The sequence below is a fragment of the Artibeus jamaicensis genome, unplaced genomic scaffold (assembly GCF_021234435.1).
Source record: "Artibeus jamaicensis isolate MK-2021 breed Jamaican fruit bat unplaced genomic scaffold, CSHL_Jam_final scaffold_916, whole genome shotgun sequence".
Lineage (NCBI taxonomy): Eukaryota > Metazoa > Chordata > Mammalia > Chiroptera > Phyllostomidae > Artibeus > Artibeus jamaicensis.
In genome coordinates this window covers 47,215,462-47,234,371 of record NW_026522059.1, presented here as the reverse complement: position 1 = coordinate 47,234,371, position 18,910 = coordinate 47,215,462, and the positions used below count along the sequence as shown (strand labels likewise).

The window sequence follows — 18,910 nt, the reverse complement described above, 5'->3', positions numbered from 1 at the left end:
AACATCAAGTTCATAGATGCAGGGAAGAGAGTGATGGTTGCCAGAGGTAGAGGGGTGGGTTGGGTGTGAAATGGATAAAAGGGGTACCAGGTAGAAACTTCAGTTATAAAATCAATGTCATGTGGGATGCAATGTACAGCATGATGACTACAATTAATAATTCTGTATTGTATATTTGAAAGCTGCTAAGTGAGGAACTCTTACAAGTCCTTATAACAAGAAAAAATAGTAATTATTTACAGTAGCTGGACTTATTGTGATGATCATTTCTTATATACACAAATATCAAATCATTAGGCTGTACGTTCATGTTATATGTCCATTAGGCCTCAATAAAAAAATGATAAAGTAATACTTAAGTCGTTTTTATTATTACTATTTTTCATGTCACAAAAGGAACACTATTTTTGGATTAAACTCCAATTAATTAAATAAAATTACTTTGGAAGTCTTTCTCCAAAGACAGGGGAAGAGAAGGGTGTGGGCAGGGGAAGAGAAGGGTGTGGGCAGAGGCAGCACAGGGTGGGGGGGACAGGGCAGAGCAAGCACCCAGAGGCCAAGAGCATAATTAGCTCAAAGAAAAAGGGTAAAAAACACCACAGCAAAAAAAGAAAGCAAGTTCATCATAAATTTTAGCACAGAAAATTCACTTTTAAAGTAGTTTATAAGTCTTCACCCAACAGAGTAAATTAAGTGTGGAACTGTGATTCTAGTATTAAAAGCATGAACTATTTGGTAATATTTCAAATGGAATCAAGAGAATGGTTTGTAATCATTTTTACTTTTATTTTTTGCCTTTCTTATCCTTTTTATTGAATTTATTGAGTTAAACAAAATTATACAGATTTCAAATATACAATTCTACAAAAGAATTTTTTCATTTTTAAAATTACCATTGACGTGTCATATTATATTAGTTTCAGGTCTAGAGAATGAACATTTTTAAAAATTAAACTTAATGTTATTTCAAGATTTCATGTTTCTATACTTGTAACATTTCTTTCCAATTACCTAATTCTAATTCAAGTAATTTGATTTACTTTAAACTCAGCAGAATAATCACTGAGATTATCTGAAATTGCCAAAAGGATCAACTGTCCCAATTTTCTGACAAATAAAGAATACGTTAAGGAGTCTATACAAAATATTCTTGAAGTTTTTTCTTCCTTTCCAGAGTATTTTCTTTTAATAATTAAGAAAAAACTGAACTACTCAGATAATAACAAATCACCTGGTTGAAAGCATAAAAATTCAATTCATCAATTTAATTACTGACAGAAACTATAGTTCACCATAATGCCACTAAACATTACATGCAAATATTACTTAACTGTGTCACTCTTAAAGCACAGATGTGGTCATACCGCTGCTGGCTCAGAAAGCATCAATGGATTATCACTGTAGTCCAACACTGTCAAGGCCTTTTAGATCCCAACTGCTGGTCAAGTGATATTATTCAGATCCTTTCATGAATCACAGGGACTAGTGGTGGCTCCCTAAATACGTTTTCCCACCTTTGTGTGTCTGCCCATTTAAATGGAGCACTTCCTGTCCACTGTTTCCCTGTGTAGCAGCGGTAGAAACCTTAGGGTTTCTCCCCTCCCTTAGAATCTACATTCACCTGGCATCAACCTCTATGCATTTTACCTCTAAAAACTCTCTCATACATATCAAACCTTCTTCCCAACATTAATTTCCAAGTGCAGGCCCATCATCTCCTGTCCGTGCTCCACCAATCCTAAGGGGATCTGATGAACAACAGAAGCACAGAGAAACCAATCACAAAGACAATTTCACCATCCATCCAACCACAGTCCAGGGAGGAAAAACTCCAATATGCAAATTTAGAGTAGTCTGGGCTCCATTAATAAAAACATCCCTATTCTGTGATAAATTTGGCTCTTATGTGATGCCATTAAAAACAAATTTATTTACCTTCCCTACTCTAACCCCATGCTCACTAAATACTCTCCTGATTTTTTTCCGCTTTCCATGTAGCTTAGCCTAGAGAGAGAGGATTTGATGGTTACATTGGCGCTTAAGTAGTCTCATTTCCATAGCAGTATTTATTATGGTAAATGAGTTAACTGCCTACTGGGTGTAGATATCAACAGCATTAATTCAGATAATGGATTAATATTCATTAGATCCCTTCTAAATTTGTCATAAAAAATCCTATACACTATGGTAAATTAACAATGCATCCTTTTGGGTCCTCCTCAGGAAAGCAAACTACCTACAAAACACAGTATAGCATTCGAGATCCTTCAAAGCTAACTTTAGTCTACTTTTCTAGGTTCATCATTCAACATACTTCTCACCCATGAATGATTCATCTCCTAGTCCTGAATACACCCTACATTTCATTTAGTACTTGTGTGTATATGCAGATATGTGTGTGTTTTAACATAAATGATATTCTACTATGACTACAGTCATGAGTCTTACTTTTTCTGTTCAAAACCAAATGTCCTTGAAGATCTTCCCTTTTCAGGCACATGTAGTGATCATACTCTTAATGGTTATAAAGCATTCTATAATAAATCCCTATCAGTTAATTTAGCTATTTCCCTATCCAGAGATCACTGATATAGGTATCACCATATATACCATGGTGGTCCCATACATAATGAAGCTGAAAAATTCCTATTGCCTAGTGATGTTGTAGCTATCATGTCATAGCAGAACGCATTATTCACATTTGTGGTGGGTGATGCTGCTGTAAACAAACCTACTGTGCTACTGGTTATAAAAGTATAGCATATAAAATTATATACAGTATATAATACTTAATACTGGTAATAAACAACTGTTACTAGCTTATGTATTTACTATAACTTTATCATTATTTTAGAGTGCACCCTACTTACCCAAAAAAAAACCTTTGCCATAAAACAATATGCCATGCCACACTGGCAGCAACCTCATATACCTCATCTTCATTGCGTCTCTTGATTGCATCATTTTCTCTTGTGCTTAAGTTAACCTCGTGCTGTTTGGTACAGTAACATGCTGTACAAGTTTGTAGCCCAGAAGCAGGCTATATACCATGTAGTATTCCAGGGTTGTAGTAGGCCATACAACCTAGGTTTGTGTAAGTACACTCTGATGTTTGCACCAAGACAAAATTGCCTAATGCTGTATTTCTTGGAATGTATCCCCATCATTAAGCAGCACATGATTATATTGAACAATTAGTATGTAACATAAATTATGCTAAATACTTTACATGATATTTCACTAAGTCCTCAGACCAACTCATTTTACAGAAGAGGAAAATAAGATTCAGAAAAGTTAAGTACCTCATTTGAGATGGGTTACTTATACAGTTTTAAAGTAGCTCCCAGATATTTATTGGTTATGAAGTAAAAAACAGCAACTTTATCATGGAAAAACCTGGCAGACACCTACGTAAATGTCACCAGTAATAAAACATATCCACATCACGAACTTCTGATATAATGCACTGAGAACACATCATAAACTTTGTGGTATTCTTGTCAAAAATGTATAACTTCAATGTAATTATGAAAAGCATTAGATCTAAACTGAGAGACAGTCTACAAAATAACTGAGCAATACTCTTTAAAACTGTGATAATCATGGAACACAAAAAAGAAAAAAACTGAATAACCATCACAGATTGGAGAAGATAGGACAACTAAAGGCAGTATCTAGATCCCGATAAAAGAATAATAATGGGAAAACTGGTAAGATTTGAGTAAGATCTGTAGTTTAGCTAATAGTATTGTATCATTGTTAATTTGATAATTGTACAAGTCATTATATAAGATGCTACCATTAGGGAAAGCTGGGTGAAAAATATACAGAACTTTTCAGTACTGTTTTTGCAAACTTTCTGTGATTCTAATTTGTTTTTCAAAATCAAGTTTTAAAAAACCGTAATAGTTTAAAAAGAAGGGAGGAGGGGGCAGAAAGAGGAGGGTAAGGAGGGAAGAAAGGAGTAAAGGGTAAAGGGAGAAAAAAATGTTAGGTAACTTGCCAAGGTAACCCAGGCAGAAACTGAGGAGAGCCTGGTTTTGCACTCAGGCGGTCTGACTGAGTAGTTCTTTTGTGCATGAAAGGCAGAGCAGATGAAAGGAAACTCTTAGCCAACAGAAATAGAGAAGTACTACTTAAACAAACCATTGCATTTTCCCAAAATTTTGTATTGAAAATGAATCAAACCATGTGTTGGTGTTAGTTAAGCATAAACATAATTTTCAGACAATGAAGTAAATGCTTTTGTAAAACAAAAACCACCTCAATACATGCACACACAAGATAAAACAAACAACTAAAAGCCCCCAAATAAAATATTCCTTACTTCCCTAAACTGAAAGTTATGTTCCTCATCACCTTTACAGTTGTCCTAAAATATAGTTTTTAATTTTCTCAAAAAACATCTCTAGGACTCTTCCTCATCAAATTAATTGTCAGGGGAAATCATTAACTATTAAGAGTCTAGCTTTTTAAAATATTCATAGTTTAAGGAGTTAAAAAAATAAGTCATGATTTTAGAGTTTAAAGACTATGTAAGCAACTTGAGTATAAGAAAGTCACTGACCCATCATCACCAAGCAAACTACCTATAAATGTAGGTACTTAGAGAAACATTAAATTGATGTTTCTTGATAGTTTAGGCATTATTTGGAACAGCACATAAGAATTAGAGAATTTTTTGAAAAATAAGAGTATACTTCCATTATATATAGTTGAGGACAAAATTTAACTTCATGAAAAAACATTGGATAGATTCTTATATAAACATAAACAATTTATAAATAAATAATTCAATAAATAACTGACTAAATTATAGAATTACAGAGCTCCATATGGTCATTAGAAGTCACTAAAAAGGCTTCATGACATTAAAAATACTAGTCTACACACACATAAAAAATGATTAACACACTACAATTTCAAAAGACTAAAATACATGGTAAATTTTAGGCAATTATTATTCTCTTCTTTATTTTTCTTATTTGGTACATTTTTTACAATGAATATTTGTATTAGTTTAAAAATTCCTTTGAAGATTCTTTAAAGGCATGATTAAAACTAATCTGACACCAATACAAAATCCAAACAGACACAGAAATAAAGAAGGTAACGAAAATTATTTTTAAAGTATCAGTTATCTAATAAAATGTTATCATAATAAACATTAAAACAGACTAAGAAATATATACATATACACATATATATCTTCCTTTGAGTCATAAGGGCATATTTAAAAATACCTCAATAAATAAGATACACCTCAAAATTTGTAGCAGAATTATATATTCCGCTACAAAATAAGTTCAGCATTTGAATTTATCCAAATTAAATCATGTCACCTGAAATACAAATAAATTATAATTCCTTACAATGTATGTTACTTTGAAACATGGGGGGATATATATATGGAAGATAAGTATTCCCAATGAGTATTGTAAATGACGCCATTGAATTTTTGCATAACTGTTTTCAAGACAACAAACAGCAGTCCACACAGATGCAGTCTCTGCAGACACACACACGTGGAACACTGAAGTATTACCACCTCGGCTCATCATGTTAAACAACCATCAAAAAGCAGAAGAGTTGTACTGACTGGCAAGAGCATTAGTATAAATGAGTAAATATTAAGAATTTAATCCATCAAAGATACACAGTTCCTGTTTGCAAAACTGCTGAATACCACTTTTGACCCTGAACCCCCAACCTGGAACAAACTTACCACATAGCACAGATCACAAAAGCATACATCTTACAGCCTGATATCTGAGGTTGCATTCTTCTTCCTAGCTTCCTAGTATGTCTTGGGCAAATAACATCTCTGGTCCTGTTTCCTCATGGGAAAACTGTAAAATGGAGGTAACAGAACCTATCTATTTTGTTATGAGGTTTAAAAGTGCTTGGTAAGCATTTTACAGTGTATGGCATAGTTAAGTGCTCAAAAAAGACAAGAATTTATGTAGTATTAAAATGACAACACAAAAGACAGAATACTGTACTTGAAAAACAATTAAATAAAAAAAATTTTTTTAATGACAACACATTAACTTAATAAGCATGTCACTGGTGATCCTTGGTAAGAGTGGCCTTATATATATCCTTACGGGTCTATTTTTTTGAAGTACAGTTCACATACAATATTATATTAGTTTCAAGTGTACAACATAGTGATTTGACATTTATATTACTCAAGTGTCTATTTCAAAACTTGTGCTACCTTTCATTTCTTTCTGTGAAACTACTTCATGCTCAACAAAACGATACAGAAGGCACATCTTTATTACAAGCCTACTCAATCTCCTGCATTTTTTTATAGTCCAAAACAAAAGAAACCAACAAGTAAAGTAAAAATATTGGTAAACAACAAGTTCTTGAAAATAGGCTACTCGAAGGCAATTTTCATGTCGGTCAAATGAAGAACCACCAATCATTAAATGCACAAAAATCACATTTTCTGAAATGAAAAAGATGAATATCCTGAAGAGAAACTTATGGCTCTCTCATTTATCGAGAAAGCTACAATGACCTCTGAAATGAATAATACCAAAAAAAGTAAATTTTTGTTTACAAATTACATATAATATTCATTTTTTTTAAATCCTTATACTAGGAAAGTCAAACTTATCTTAAACAAAATGCAAGTAAATAATCAATAATGAAAGTATTTTCAAAAGTTTTCCATATTGTTTTAAATAGTCTCTTACCCTTTTAGATGTCTTAAATATAAATTGTTATATATTTAGCTTATAGTAATAGTCTAACAGTTGTGTGGTTCTTTCTTTAGTGGACACTAATATGTTTGGAAACAATCGTTTTAAAAAAGACATATATATTCACAAGCATACAAATACATTAACAAGAGATAGTTAATACCTCTTCCATTATTTTTCATTATCTTCTCAATCAATATAAAATGGGACGATACAGTTTCTGTGCCACAAACACAATCAGCAACACAGAGAGATCAAAGTAATCTTGCTTACCATGCCAAACTGCTGCATGTCCGTCCCACAGAGTTGCTACCGTCTTCCTTGCACCATCCCATAAATTATGAGAATAGGCTTTTTTTAATACATTCTTCCTCTTATAAATGTGTAAGAAAATAATAGTAAGGTAGAGAAGAAAAATAGTGAAGTAAGGAAGTATTAAAAGTATTAGTGGTGTAAAAACCCATAATAGATAGTTTGCAAAATTCAAATAGTCCTCCAATTGCTCCACTCCAAACCATTCTTCAAATATATGAATCAGACAACTCATATAGGGCATTGAATCCTGTCCTGTAGCACAGGTTTGATTTTTGTCTATCATTTTTCTTTAGGTGAATATGACAAATTCAGCCTCTTTCTTCATTGTCACGACAAGTCTTTAATTTTGCCACTAGAACAGAAAAATAATCCATTGTTATTCTTTCAACAGCTAAGGATTTAAACTTTTAGTCTACATAAATATTATCTAGAGTCACCAATACCAAAAATGAGTAAATCATTAATGATTAACTTTGTTGCAGATTTAGATATAAAAATTGTAAGGTTTCATTTGTCCACTTATGAAGTGTATTGGGTTTAGCTTTGAATATAACTCACAAGTTATAATTGGGAGAAGAAAATAAGCCTGATGAAGTGTGAAATTTCAGATTGATTTTAATAAACTGACTTTATCTTAAGCAGATCATACTTAATGCTAGTATTTTATATCACATTATGTTGAAATAACTCTTCTCCACAAAAGATAACATCAATATCTAATTCAATAAAAGCATCCAAATCTTTAGAAAATGATGACATACATTTTTGGATATTATTTTTTTACAAGCAGGTTTACAGAAAATTTCTCTATTATTTTGTCATATGTAATAATAAAATTTTATCAATATAATTTTTATCTTATAGTCACTAAAATTTCTCTTAAATATTAACTGACTTAGAATATAGACATAGTTATTTTATGTAATTCTCTAATACAGTCACTTAACTTACCAGAAATTATGATAGATAAATATCTTGTCCCAAGCATCTACATATGTAATCTAAAAAACACAGTATACAGAAAGACATTTTTAAAAAGATAATCATTAATACCTAGAGTGAGAATTTCCATAAAATAGCAAGAGATGTGCACAAATGTATGACAAATACGAGTACAGCCTATACTAGTATGTAGCACTTAAAAATTAGACTCCACTAATGTTTAATATGGACACATCTATACACTGTTCAACTATTACTATTTAAAGTCCCAGCTGAGTCTTTTCTTTTTTTTTAACTCAGAGCTATGAAAAACTTTGCTTCTTCTGACAAAAAGTATGAAATTCAGATGTGTAAGTGACTATGCCTCTTTATCTAAGAAACTGTCAGATAATACGCTGATGATCAAACACGGTATGTGATGATACATTTATACTAGCCCTTCCTTACAATCATGATCTCCTATAAACAATAAGATTGAAAACATACACAAAAATCTGTACACATATGTTGACAGGAATATTATTCATAACAGCCAAAAAGTGGAAACAAAGCAAGTGTCCATCAACTGATGAATGGATAAACAAAATGTGCTATACCACGTAACAGAATATTATTCAGCCATAAAAAGGAATGAAGTACTGGTTCATGCTATAGTATACATGAACTTTTATAACATCACGCTAGGTAAAAAAAAAAGTCAAATACTAACTAAAGGCCACATTTTATGTGAGTCTATTCATATGAAATACCCAGAACAGGTTAATCCACAGAGACAGAAATATTAGTAGGTGCCAGGCACTGGGTAAGGGAGCAATGAGAAGTGACTGCTACTGGAAACAGAGGAGTCTTTTGGGAGATCATTAAAATGTTACAAATCAGACAGTAGTGATCTCTTATGACCTTGTGAATATGAAACCACTGAGGTGTACATTTTTAAATGCTTTGATGATGCGACCCTTACTGCTTGATATAATTGTCCCTAACAATTTAGTTTCATTTACAATTTTTAACAGGATAGTAAAATCTTATGATTTTAAGAACTCCCCCACCTCAAATTGGTGATAGAACTACACCTCTTATCCTCAATCACATCCTGATTTATTATACATACTTAACACACACAGTAAAGAAGAGAGGGACAATACTCAGATACCCATTGAGAGTTTACAGAGAAACTTGCACGAGATCTAGCAATCCCTTAAGAGAGCCCCAGGGCACATGCAGGAATCTCCTCCACAAATGGTCATCCTTGATTTTTATTTAAACCCCTTCAGGACAGAAAACTTAAAAGATGTTCCATTCCAACTTCAGAACCATACATCAAAGTACTAAAAAGATCTTCCTTACACTTTCTCGATGTAACTTTTCCATACTGGACATAGTTCTGTACTGTAGGATCTCTTCCTCTAGACAACCTCTTATTTTTCAGGACAGCTATCCTGAGCTGTGAAATTCCCTTTTCTAGTCAGAATCCTAATCCTTTCAACCAAGCCTCAGACCTGGGTTTCTTAACCTTTCACCACTCCAGTCATTTTCTGTGATTGGCGCATTATCCGATATTGAAAAGAGCATGGACAGTAACCCACCCATCCCAGAGAGAAAAATATACAGCAGGGTAAGAAGACAACAGAGATGTACAGTAGGCAAGGAGGTACAATAAGGGGAGGGAGTAGTAGAGGGTAGTCTGGGAAGGGCTAAGTATATTTAAGCAGAGACCTCAGGAAGTGAGGAAGCAAACCATGTGGGTATTTGAAAGAGAATTCCTGACTAAACAGACAGTAAGTACAAAAAGGTGTGATCTGACAAGCAACAAGGTAGGCTAAGGAAGATAGGGTGGGCAGTCAGAAATCGGCGGAAAGGTAGCTTTATAGGCTGGCTTTTATCTGAGGGAGATGAAGAGCGAGACTGCCTGATGAGTTTTAAATGACTGCTGAATTGAGAATATACCATACAAAGAACAAACAGCAAGTTTGCAATAATTGAGATGAGTGGTGAAAGTAGCTATGGCAGCATAAAGGCCATAAAATAAATCAGTTTCTGGATATATTTTTATTTTATCTGGATAAGATAAAGCCAAGAGGATTTGTTAATGAGTGGATATAGAATATGAGTGAGAAAAGTCTGGGATGACAGCAGTTTTTTTAACATGAGTTTGTATCCTGGGAGGTACTGCCGCTTATGTAAAATAGGCAAGTAACTTAATATCTCTGCCTTAGTTTCTCCATCTGTAAAATCGGGATAATAGCAGTACCTGTCTAATAAGACTGTTATGAGATTGTACTTAAAAAAAGCTCAGAGTCCCTTCCACTACACAAGCACTAAGTAGTATTGTTATCAACAGCAGCAGCTTGCTTGTGAAAAGATGGAGTTGCAGGAAGAACAGGTTTCTTTCTGGGGGTTGGGATGAAGATCTGGAATTCAGTTTTGAAAATGTTAAGATTCTATTGAATATCCAAGGGAAAACATGAAATAGGCAGCTGTATACAAGTAGAGTGAAGCAGAAAGGAGTAGAGAAATATATCTAGGAACTGGCACCATGCAGACAGTTTTGAAAAGCATTAAACTGGGCATCCCTATAGGGATGTAAAATAAAGGAAAATTTCCAGAACCGAGCAATGGGGCACTCAAGTATTTTAGAAGCTGGGAAGACAATGAGGAACCAGCATTCCTCCTTCCAGGAGTAGCACCCTGGATGTCAAAGTAAGAAAGAGTTTCAAGAAGAAAGGAGTATACAGGTGTTTCAAATGATGCTGAAAAGTCTAGGAATAATTGATTTTTACAACAAAGAAGTATTGGTAAGCCTTGATAAAAATTGTTTTGATATCGTGGCGATGAAAGTTAGGTGGATTAAATTCAAGGAAAAATGGAAGTAAATGAATTGGAAACAGCAAATATGGACTCTTCAGAGGAATACTGTTGCAGAAAGGGTACGCAGAGAAACAGGTGGGTATCTATAGGGTAATGTGGGTCAAGTTTGTTGTTTTAAGATAAAAAGAAAATGCAGCAGTTTTTAATATCAATGATAATGCATCAATGAGAGAGTAAAAAGTAGATGATCCACAAAAGAATATCATTGTTGTATCCAATGCTTGACTAGGCCAAAGACAGAATACAATGTACAAGAAAGGGGATGGCCCAGAGAAGAACTACATAATTGGGTTATTACTGCACTTACTCAACAAAGACTTATCAAGGAAGTATTTTGTGCTTGACACTATTTTAAACACTGACATTCACCAGTAAACAAAATAGATGGTTATATGAGAAAACATATCACTTAGTTTATATGAGAAATAAATCACTTAGAACAGTATGACTCACACATAGTTGGCACCACCTACAAAATGCCTGCTACCTATGTAAAGATCTAAACTACATTTATCCACATCTTTAACAAAAATGTGGACCAACACAGTGTCCTAAAACTTGCCACTGCAGAGCTATCAGAGGAATTCAAATAACAAGCTCCTGAGTTCATAAAATACTTTACTTTTGATAATATGAGAAAATGGCCAAGTTGACTTGCCCAAAGTTACTAAATTAACTCAGGGAAGGATCAAGAGCCAGAATTAAAACCCAGTTCTTCTACTTCCCATTTCGGTTTTCATTATACTTTCTTTAATCTCTCTCTCTCTCTCTCTCTCTCCCCCTCCCCGTGAGAGATGCTGAAAATATTTAGACTGCAATGTCTGTCTACTTCTGCTTACATGACTCTTTACCACTTTATTTTAATCCAATAAAAACTATAATTGTTAAAAGATGTTTTGGGGGAGATATAATGTTTTAGTTGCAAAAATTCCAGATCGTTTCCTACCAGAAAAAAAAATCTACAATAAAATACAGTCCTATGCACCACATACAAAGTACCTTAATTTTCCCATCTGGAATTAAGGTAAATTGTAAGAAAAAGTTAACAAGTTGAAATATCACCAATGACCAATGCTGATACTGATGAGGAACATTTACTATAATTGACTTTATAGATATTTAAAACCAGAATATTTCAAAAACTAATAAATCAAAACAGAGAGGTTTTTGTTTGTTTTCTACAAAAACTTAAGGAAATGTTTATTTGTAAACACTACCAGACTTTTACCACCATGGATGGTAGCAGGTTCATTTTTTACTTTTAGTATATGAGCTACATTGAAGATATGCTAAAAATGCCAATGAAAAGAAACTCACTGAAATACAAATTAACTTTCCCTTTTCCTTTTTGCATATTTAACAATGGTTTAACAGTTCACTGCTCAGTTTTAGTACTTAAGCATTCTACTTTAAATAATCAATAAAGCTGAAGTTTAGCTAATATTTCAGTTAAGACTCCCAGCACACCCAATCATTTTATCTTTAAAACAATACCTTTTAGAGTTCAAGCTTCAAACTTGAAATACCTTTCAAGGTGGTGGTTGTTTTTTTTTAATTCTAGAGTATCTTCAACTTCTAGCTAAGATCTTCTACTCTGTTTGATAATTACTGTTCTACCCTTATTTTCTTAAATCTATCCTTACCTCAAAAATGTTGCACATCTATGCTAATGTATCTGTATCTGTGACTTACCCCAAGTCACTAAAATAATAAGTATATCTCTGACATGAAAGTAAGGCAGCAGTAAGGATATGGGAATAAACATTTCACGTGAAAATTAGTCTTCTCTTTCCACTCACGATTAAATGCAATCAAAATATCAGCGATGTTCTTAATGTCTGGATTTTACCTCAGTTTCTAACGCCTAAATTTTCAACCTTTTTCATCTCGTGACACACATAAGCTAATTACTAAAAAATATATATTATAGTTTTTGTCGATCTGACAAAAAATTAGGTATAATTTTGATTCATTCACACCGGACGGCTATTGTTCTGTTGGTTGTTGTAATTTTTTATTTGATAATCTAAGGGAAAAGAGGTCAGTGCTCCCAACGAAATAGCTGCTTTTAATAACTGCATGTTTTAAAAATTCTTGAGGCACACGGGTTGAAAAATCACCATTCTAAAGAAATACCAATGCCATCTCAGCATTAATAGCACAGACCAAGTCCTAAGGACGCCAACAACCTTCAAGTCCTGACCTGCTTCCTTGAGGAAGCCGCCTGGGCAGTGTCAACCAACACCCCACACCAAACACTGACTGCTTTCTACAAACCTGGCAACAGGGTTCCAGTTTTTGACATCCTTATTATGCACACACGCATTTTTTTTAAAAAATAAATCAGCAGCATGAGAACAGAGACTTTGTTTTACAAGCAGTAAACCCAAGGGACTGAAACAGTGCCCAGCACCCCGTACAAAGTATGTACCACTCAAATTACTAATAGCACATGAGAGATCTGATTTAGTGTTTCATTGATGATTTAATTGTCCTTTCAGTAGCTCTAGGAAGCAGGCACTATTTAAAAATTACTTTTAATTGTATTTTTTTTCATTACCATTTAGTCCCCTTACATGCCCTCCCCCGCTTCCCCCTGCAATCACCACCCTGTTGCCATGTCCATGAGTCCTTTTTTGTTTTTGCACAATCCTTCAACACCTTACCCTCCCCACCTCCTGGGCTGTCATCCTGTTCTCTAACTATAAGCCTGTCTCTATTTAAAAGCAGGTACTATTAATCTGCCCTATTTTACAGATGATCACAATGAGGCTCAAAAGGTTAAGTTGCTTGCCCGTGTCACACATTTAGTAAAAGGAGCGTAAACCAGGATCCCAAGCCTGATTTCTTTAAAAGCGAGCACTGTTTTAACCATTACCTATGCGGCTCTCAACTACATTCTCATGAACACCACATAATTATATTTAGCTTTTATATAGAGTAGGGTCGATTCAGATCCCAGAATTAGAGAAATCACTGGGCAAGCGCAGAGGCCTCAAAAGACGTTGGAGACACCTCGCCCCACCACTAAATATTAAACACGCCGAATTGGGGGGGGTTTAAGATGCGGGGCGAGGTGAATGGCTGCGTTGTGACCCAAGCAGAACCTCCCCTCCCTGCACCACTCCATGCCAGAGCCCAAGGCCAACTCTGGCGGAAAGCACAACCCGCCCGCGCGCCCTACCCGGGAACTCCCGGCGGCCCGAGGGACTAGACGCGCGGCCTTGGCGGCTCGCCGACCGAAGGAACTGATGCGCCCCGGGCGCCGGGATGGGAGAAGCACTGGGAGACTAAGGCTGGGACCGACGCACCTCGGCGAAGGAGGGGAGTGGAGGCTCGCCCTCACCCTCCAACAGTAGAAGCAGTTCTTCTGTGGCTTAAGCCGCCGAGGAAAGTACAGAAATTTGAGCGGCCGATTTCCCACGCGCAACGGTGAGAAGAAAAAGCCAGAAAGTGTCTACCGCCCGAGCGGAGTTGAGTGTGACACCTCCCACCACCCGGTCCCTTCCTGTGGCCTTCCGGAGCCACTTCCGGTGGTGGCTTCTTCGCTTGCTGGGTATCTCCGCAGCTGGCCCTATCCTGAGAGGGCCCCGGGCTCGTACTTAATTCGTCATCCCTAGGGTACGCTGGTGAGGCTTCCTTTCGGTCTCCAGTAACCCGGTCTGTTTAGCGCTGGGCTGCCTCCTCTGAGGTGGAAAAATGTGCTGCGAGAAGTGGAGCCGCGTGGCCGAAATGTTTCTGTTCATTGAAGATCTGGAGGAGGATAATAAGATCCTTTGCCTCTGCTCCAGAGCGTTTGTGGAGTAAGTGAAAACTTTGCTCATCCTCTTTAGCAAGATCATTTCCCAGAAAAGTAGGTGGTGCAGACTAGTTGTAATGGATGCATGGAACTACGGCCCTAGTGTTTGACCCTTAGGCAAGGTGATGTTTAAGAAAAAGGGGGGAAAATGACCTAAGATTTTACGGCGTGGTGGCCTTCAGCCGTTAAGTGAAGGAGTAGATCTACTTTGCAGGCTGTTAGGAAAAAATATGAGAGCTGATATGTTTTTGTATATTTATAAATTGAGGGGACACAAGAATTGGGGGGAGTGCAATGTAAAGCAAAACCTCATTAATGGTTGGGACATCACAAGGTGAAATTTTGAAGATGAGTAATGTGTTTTGATCAGTGTCTTTTTTAAAACTTTAAAATTTATTAAAGCACAAATGCACATAAGTAGAACTTGTGAGGTAGAAGATTTAACTACTATTACATCCGTTTTTGAGCTGTCTTTTATTTTTGAAAAATATCCGTTTGGTAACAATTGCTGTGCCAGTAAGATACCTAGTGGAAGGGGAAAAAACTGCCTAAAGAATTGGGTTCTAGGGATGGCCTTCTTTATATTATGTGTGCGAGTTCATCTCTAAAACAGGTATATTTACCATAATCAGCTCACAGGCTTGTTGCTAGATTAACTTGTGTAAGTAAATTTTATGTGAGAGACTTTTAATATAGTTTAATGTGGTAGAGTTTTAGTGTGAAGAAATTCTTACTAATCATCATGTGTTTTTGTGGAGTAGTCTGAAAATTAATCTGAAAAGAAGTGAAAAATTATGTTAAATTTAATCTGAAAAGTATTGTTTTTGTATTCATATATCATATTCATTCAAGGAATGCTTTTTGTGGTCCTTTGTATTAGGTGCTAGTCGGCACTGGGGTATACAGCCCTTCTCTACATGTTTTGAGTATACTTACTGGCAAAGGAGATCGGTATCAAGATAACTTATACAATTGTTTGGTTAATTAAAGTTGTGAGTAGTATGGGAGAGAAGTACAGGATGCTATGATAGGAAACACCTAACCTTTCTCCACAGATCAGAGATTTTTTTTTTTTTAGGAAGTAGAATACGAAAAGAGGTCTAAAGGGTGACTGGAAATAAACTGGGTACATTTGAGTGGGAGGAAGCATTCTTGCAAGCAGAACTGTGTGTTAAAGCCTTGAGGGAGCAAGTTCATGAAACTGAAGCAAAATGGCAAAGACAGAAGGTAGAGTTTGGTGAGGTACACAGGGTTAAAAACATGGGAGCATTTTATGGAGGACAGGGTCAGATTTTCTTTATTTTTTTTAATTTTATTGATTTTGAAACCAGTAAAGTCAGTGCTCATACTGCCTGTCAGTACCAGAACCAATAAGTACAGAAAAGGATTGAATCTTTATGGACTCCTCATTCAGATGGCCAGTGATCTGAGAAAGCAGTGGGTTATGTACCCTGGAAAACCATCTTAACATCTCATTTCAAGCTGACCTTTTTAAAAGGAGAAGAAAGGGTAGGTAACAGTTTGGAAAACGGTTAATCAGTTTGGAAAAGGGTTAATCGGGTAAGAGTTGCAGTCTAGTGGTGATTTTCCTAGTACTTTTGTATCTGTTGATCAGCAATTTTTTAGCCGCATCACTGAAACTGTTCCCTCCCTGGAACACAATGGCTCAGACACCGTCTCCCATCACTTGCCTGCCTGGGGCACAAAGGTAGAATTGCTTCTCAACCTCCTAGAGTCATGGCCATGGATTCCAGCTACTGGAACAATAGTTTTCCATGTGTATTAATTATATAAGCCTGTCAACTAAGGCTAAAATCTTTAATTCTGGAGTCCCCCCATTAATTTTAGAAGGGGAGAGGAAGGGGTGGGTGGTAAGAGACATTGACCTGCCCTTCCACCCCATTCATGCATTCATTGGTTGATTCTTATCTGTACCCTGACCCTATAACAAAACCTTTGGCATATAAGGACAATGCTCCAACCAGCTGAGCTATGGCAGCAGCCTGGGGATGGTTGAGAGGAGGAGACCCACTGAACCATTTTCCAGGCAACAGATTCTGCTGGTAGCAGTGAAAATGGAGAAAGGAGGAAATATAGCAGAGAAACTGTTGAGTTTAAGGAATGAGATTGGATGTGAGGGAATGAAGGAAGCATAAAGGATGGGTAAGAGGAGAATAGGTCAAGGGTGACTCCCTGGCTTCTGGCTTATGTTGATGCCTTTCACTGCGATAGGGATCATTGGAGAGACATGAGTTTTTATTTTGGGACAGCAATGAGAAGATAATCAATTTTGTGGTTTTGATTTTCAAGTACTTAAGAGATAGGCAAGGGCAGATATTATAGGTTGTTAGATATACTGGTATGAAGCTCTGCTGATGCCTGGGCTCATCTTAAAAACTTAACCCGTTCTAATATAGATAGTAATTGAAGCCATTGATTTAGTACTGGGCTGCAGGAAAGTTGAAACCAGAAGAGTTGGCATTCGTGTTGCCTCTAACTACCAGAACCAGTAAGTAGAGACAAGGATTGAATCTTTATGGGCACTTTAATCAGATAGCTAGTGATCTGAAAAGATAGCAAGTTATCCATCCTCAAAAGCCATCTTAAGGTCTCATTTCAAGCCGACCTTATAAGGAGAAGTAAGGGTAGGTAGGGGATTTGGAAAAAGGTTAATTCGTTAAGAGCTTCAGTCCAGAGGTGATTTTCCTAGTACTTCTTTATCTGTTGTTCATCAATTCTTTAACTTTGGGCCTCCCTGGAACAGAATGACTCAGAAAGCATCTTGCTTGAGGACCTCCTGGAGTCCTGTAGGTCACATGTTCCAGTTCCAGGAACAACAGCTTTCCACATGCATTAATCACTCAAGCCTGTTGACTGTAATAACTAAAGCTAAAATCTTTAACTCTTGCATTCTCCTATCATAGTGGGGTCTATTCTTGAGGAATTCCAACCGTTTTTTTGAAGATTAAGAGATGTATGAACTAAAAAAGATGTAGAAGACAAACTCAAGTATACTGTCACTAAACCTTCGAAGGAAGGAGTACATTGGAAAGCTGCTACAACATCAAGCAAAATGAGGTCTGAAATATATCCACTACAAATGACAATATTTTTTAAGCCTACCAAATTGATTACTTATTGTTTTTACACTTCACCCCACATTTAAGCATTCCAGCAACCCCCTGAGGCATGTCTTATTATCCTTACTTTATTGAGTAGAAAATAGTCTCAGTAATGGACTAAAAAAAATTTCACAGCCAGGAAAGTGGAGGTTTATGTGACTTAACAGCCTTTCCACTCTCCCACTAATTAGTCTAGAACACGTGATTTCATTAAATCTTTCTGACTGAGGTATTTAAGTGGTCTAAAGTCACTAGAACATTGGTGACTTGTTAAAATACTTTAACATAATGCATTTTAGTTGAGAAAGAGAACTATTCTCAAAACCGAAGAGCCCGTATTTGCCTCTGATCATATCAATGTCACACTCTCTGGTGGTCTCTGTTTTTTATATACAGAACAACAAAATCATTTGATATGCTTAGAACTTATTTTTTCCTTTTGTACTTAAAACTAACCCACAGTCACTCTGCAGTAGAGAAGTTGCTACTTGTACTTCAGGAATTTCCAAGAATCATTTATTCAGCATGTATTTCAGCCACTCGGGTATCAGGTACTATGCTAAAAGGATGGTAGTGGTAGTGATGGTAGTGATGATTGTTGTAGTCGAAGGTATAATGATGCTTCATCGGGACTATTAAGGGAGCAAATTAATAGTTAAAGTTTCTTTACTTCTTATAGTATGCGAGGTCCAGATACTCAATGAGAATCATTTTGCTCTGTGGCATGTGTTACACTGATGAAACTTAAAAACTGCTTTATAGAGAACACTTAGGAAGTATGACAGGAACTTCTTCGAATACCAAGCCTCAGAAATACATCTTTCCCAGGGTTGAATGCTCTTCGGTATTATTGAAAGTTGCCCTAGGACTTCCAACAAGATGGAGGCGTAGGTGGGAACACTTTGCGTCCTCGCACAACCAAATCTAAAAACAACAAAGTTTTAACAATAATAAACGCAACCAAACCACACAGAAGATCGAATACGGAGTCTGAAAACAACAAACTGCTCAGCTAAACTGGTGAGAGGAGCGAAACCAGCAGCGGAGCTGGTCGAGCGAAAAGATCCCCTGACCCGGGCGGTACACAGGCAGCCAAAGGTGCGGATGCCAGGCTCGGGCTAGCTACGGGCAGAACCCAGGGAAGAGGAGAG

At 36.2% G+C, this 18,910-nt stretch overlaps 2 protein-coding genes across 5 annotated transcripts in view; one reads left to right on the top strand and one right to left on the bottom strand.

Moving 5' to 3' along the window:
• The window catches only part of TMEM68 (transmembrane protein 68), a 46,683-nt gene extending 32,349 nt beyond the window's left edge, over positions 1-14,334 (bottom strand). Inside the window, exons 1-3 of one of the 4 annotated variants that reach the window (XR_008390764.1) lie at positions 14,150-14,334; positions 7,980-8,029; positions 6,987-7,380 (exon numbers count right to left, since the gene is read on the bottom strand). Coding sequence is in view for 1 of the 4 variants with exons in the window: in XM_037148315.2 (XP_037004210.2) it covers positions 6,987-7,311 (325 nt within the window). In the remaining 3 variants the exon portion in view is untranslated. Of the gene's footprint in view, positions 1-5,725; positions 5,830-6,986; positions 7,381-7,979; positions 8,030-14,149 lie in introns of those variants that run through there. The other 3 variants (XM_037148315.2, XM_037148332.2, XM_037148323.2) reach the window with 3 other exon arrangements.
• Positions 14,335-14,353: 19 nt separating this feature from the next.
• TGS1 (trimethylguanosine synthase 1) overlaps positions 14,354-18,910 on the top strand; it is a 59,970-nt gene continuing 55,413 nt past the window's right edge. Inside the window, exon 1 of the mRNA XM_037148301.2 lies at positions 14,354-14,641. Coding sequence (XP_037004196.2) covers positions 14,538-14,641 — 104 coding nt within the window. The 5' untranslated portion in view covers positions 14,354-14,537. The remainder of the gene's footprint in view (positions 14,642-18,910) is intronic.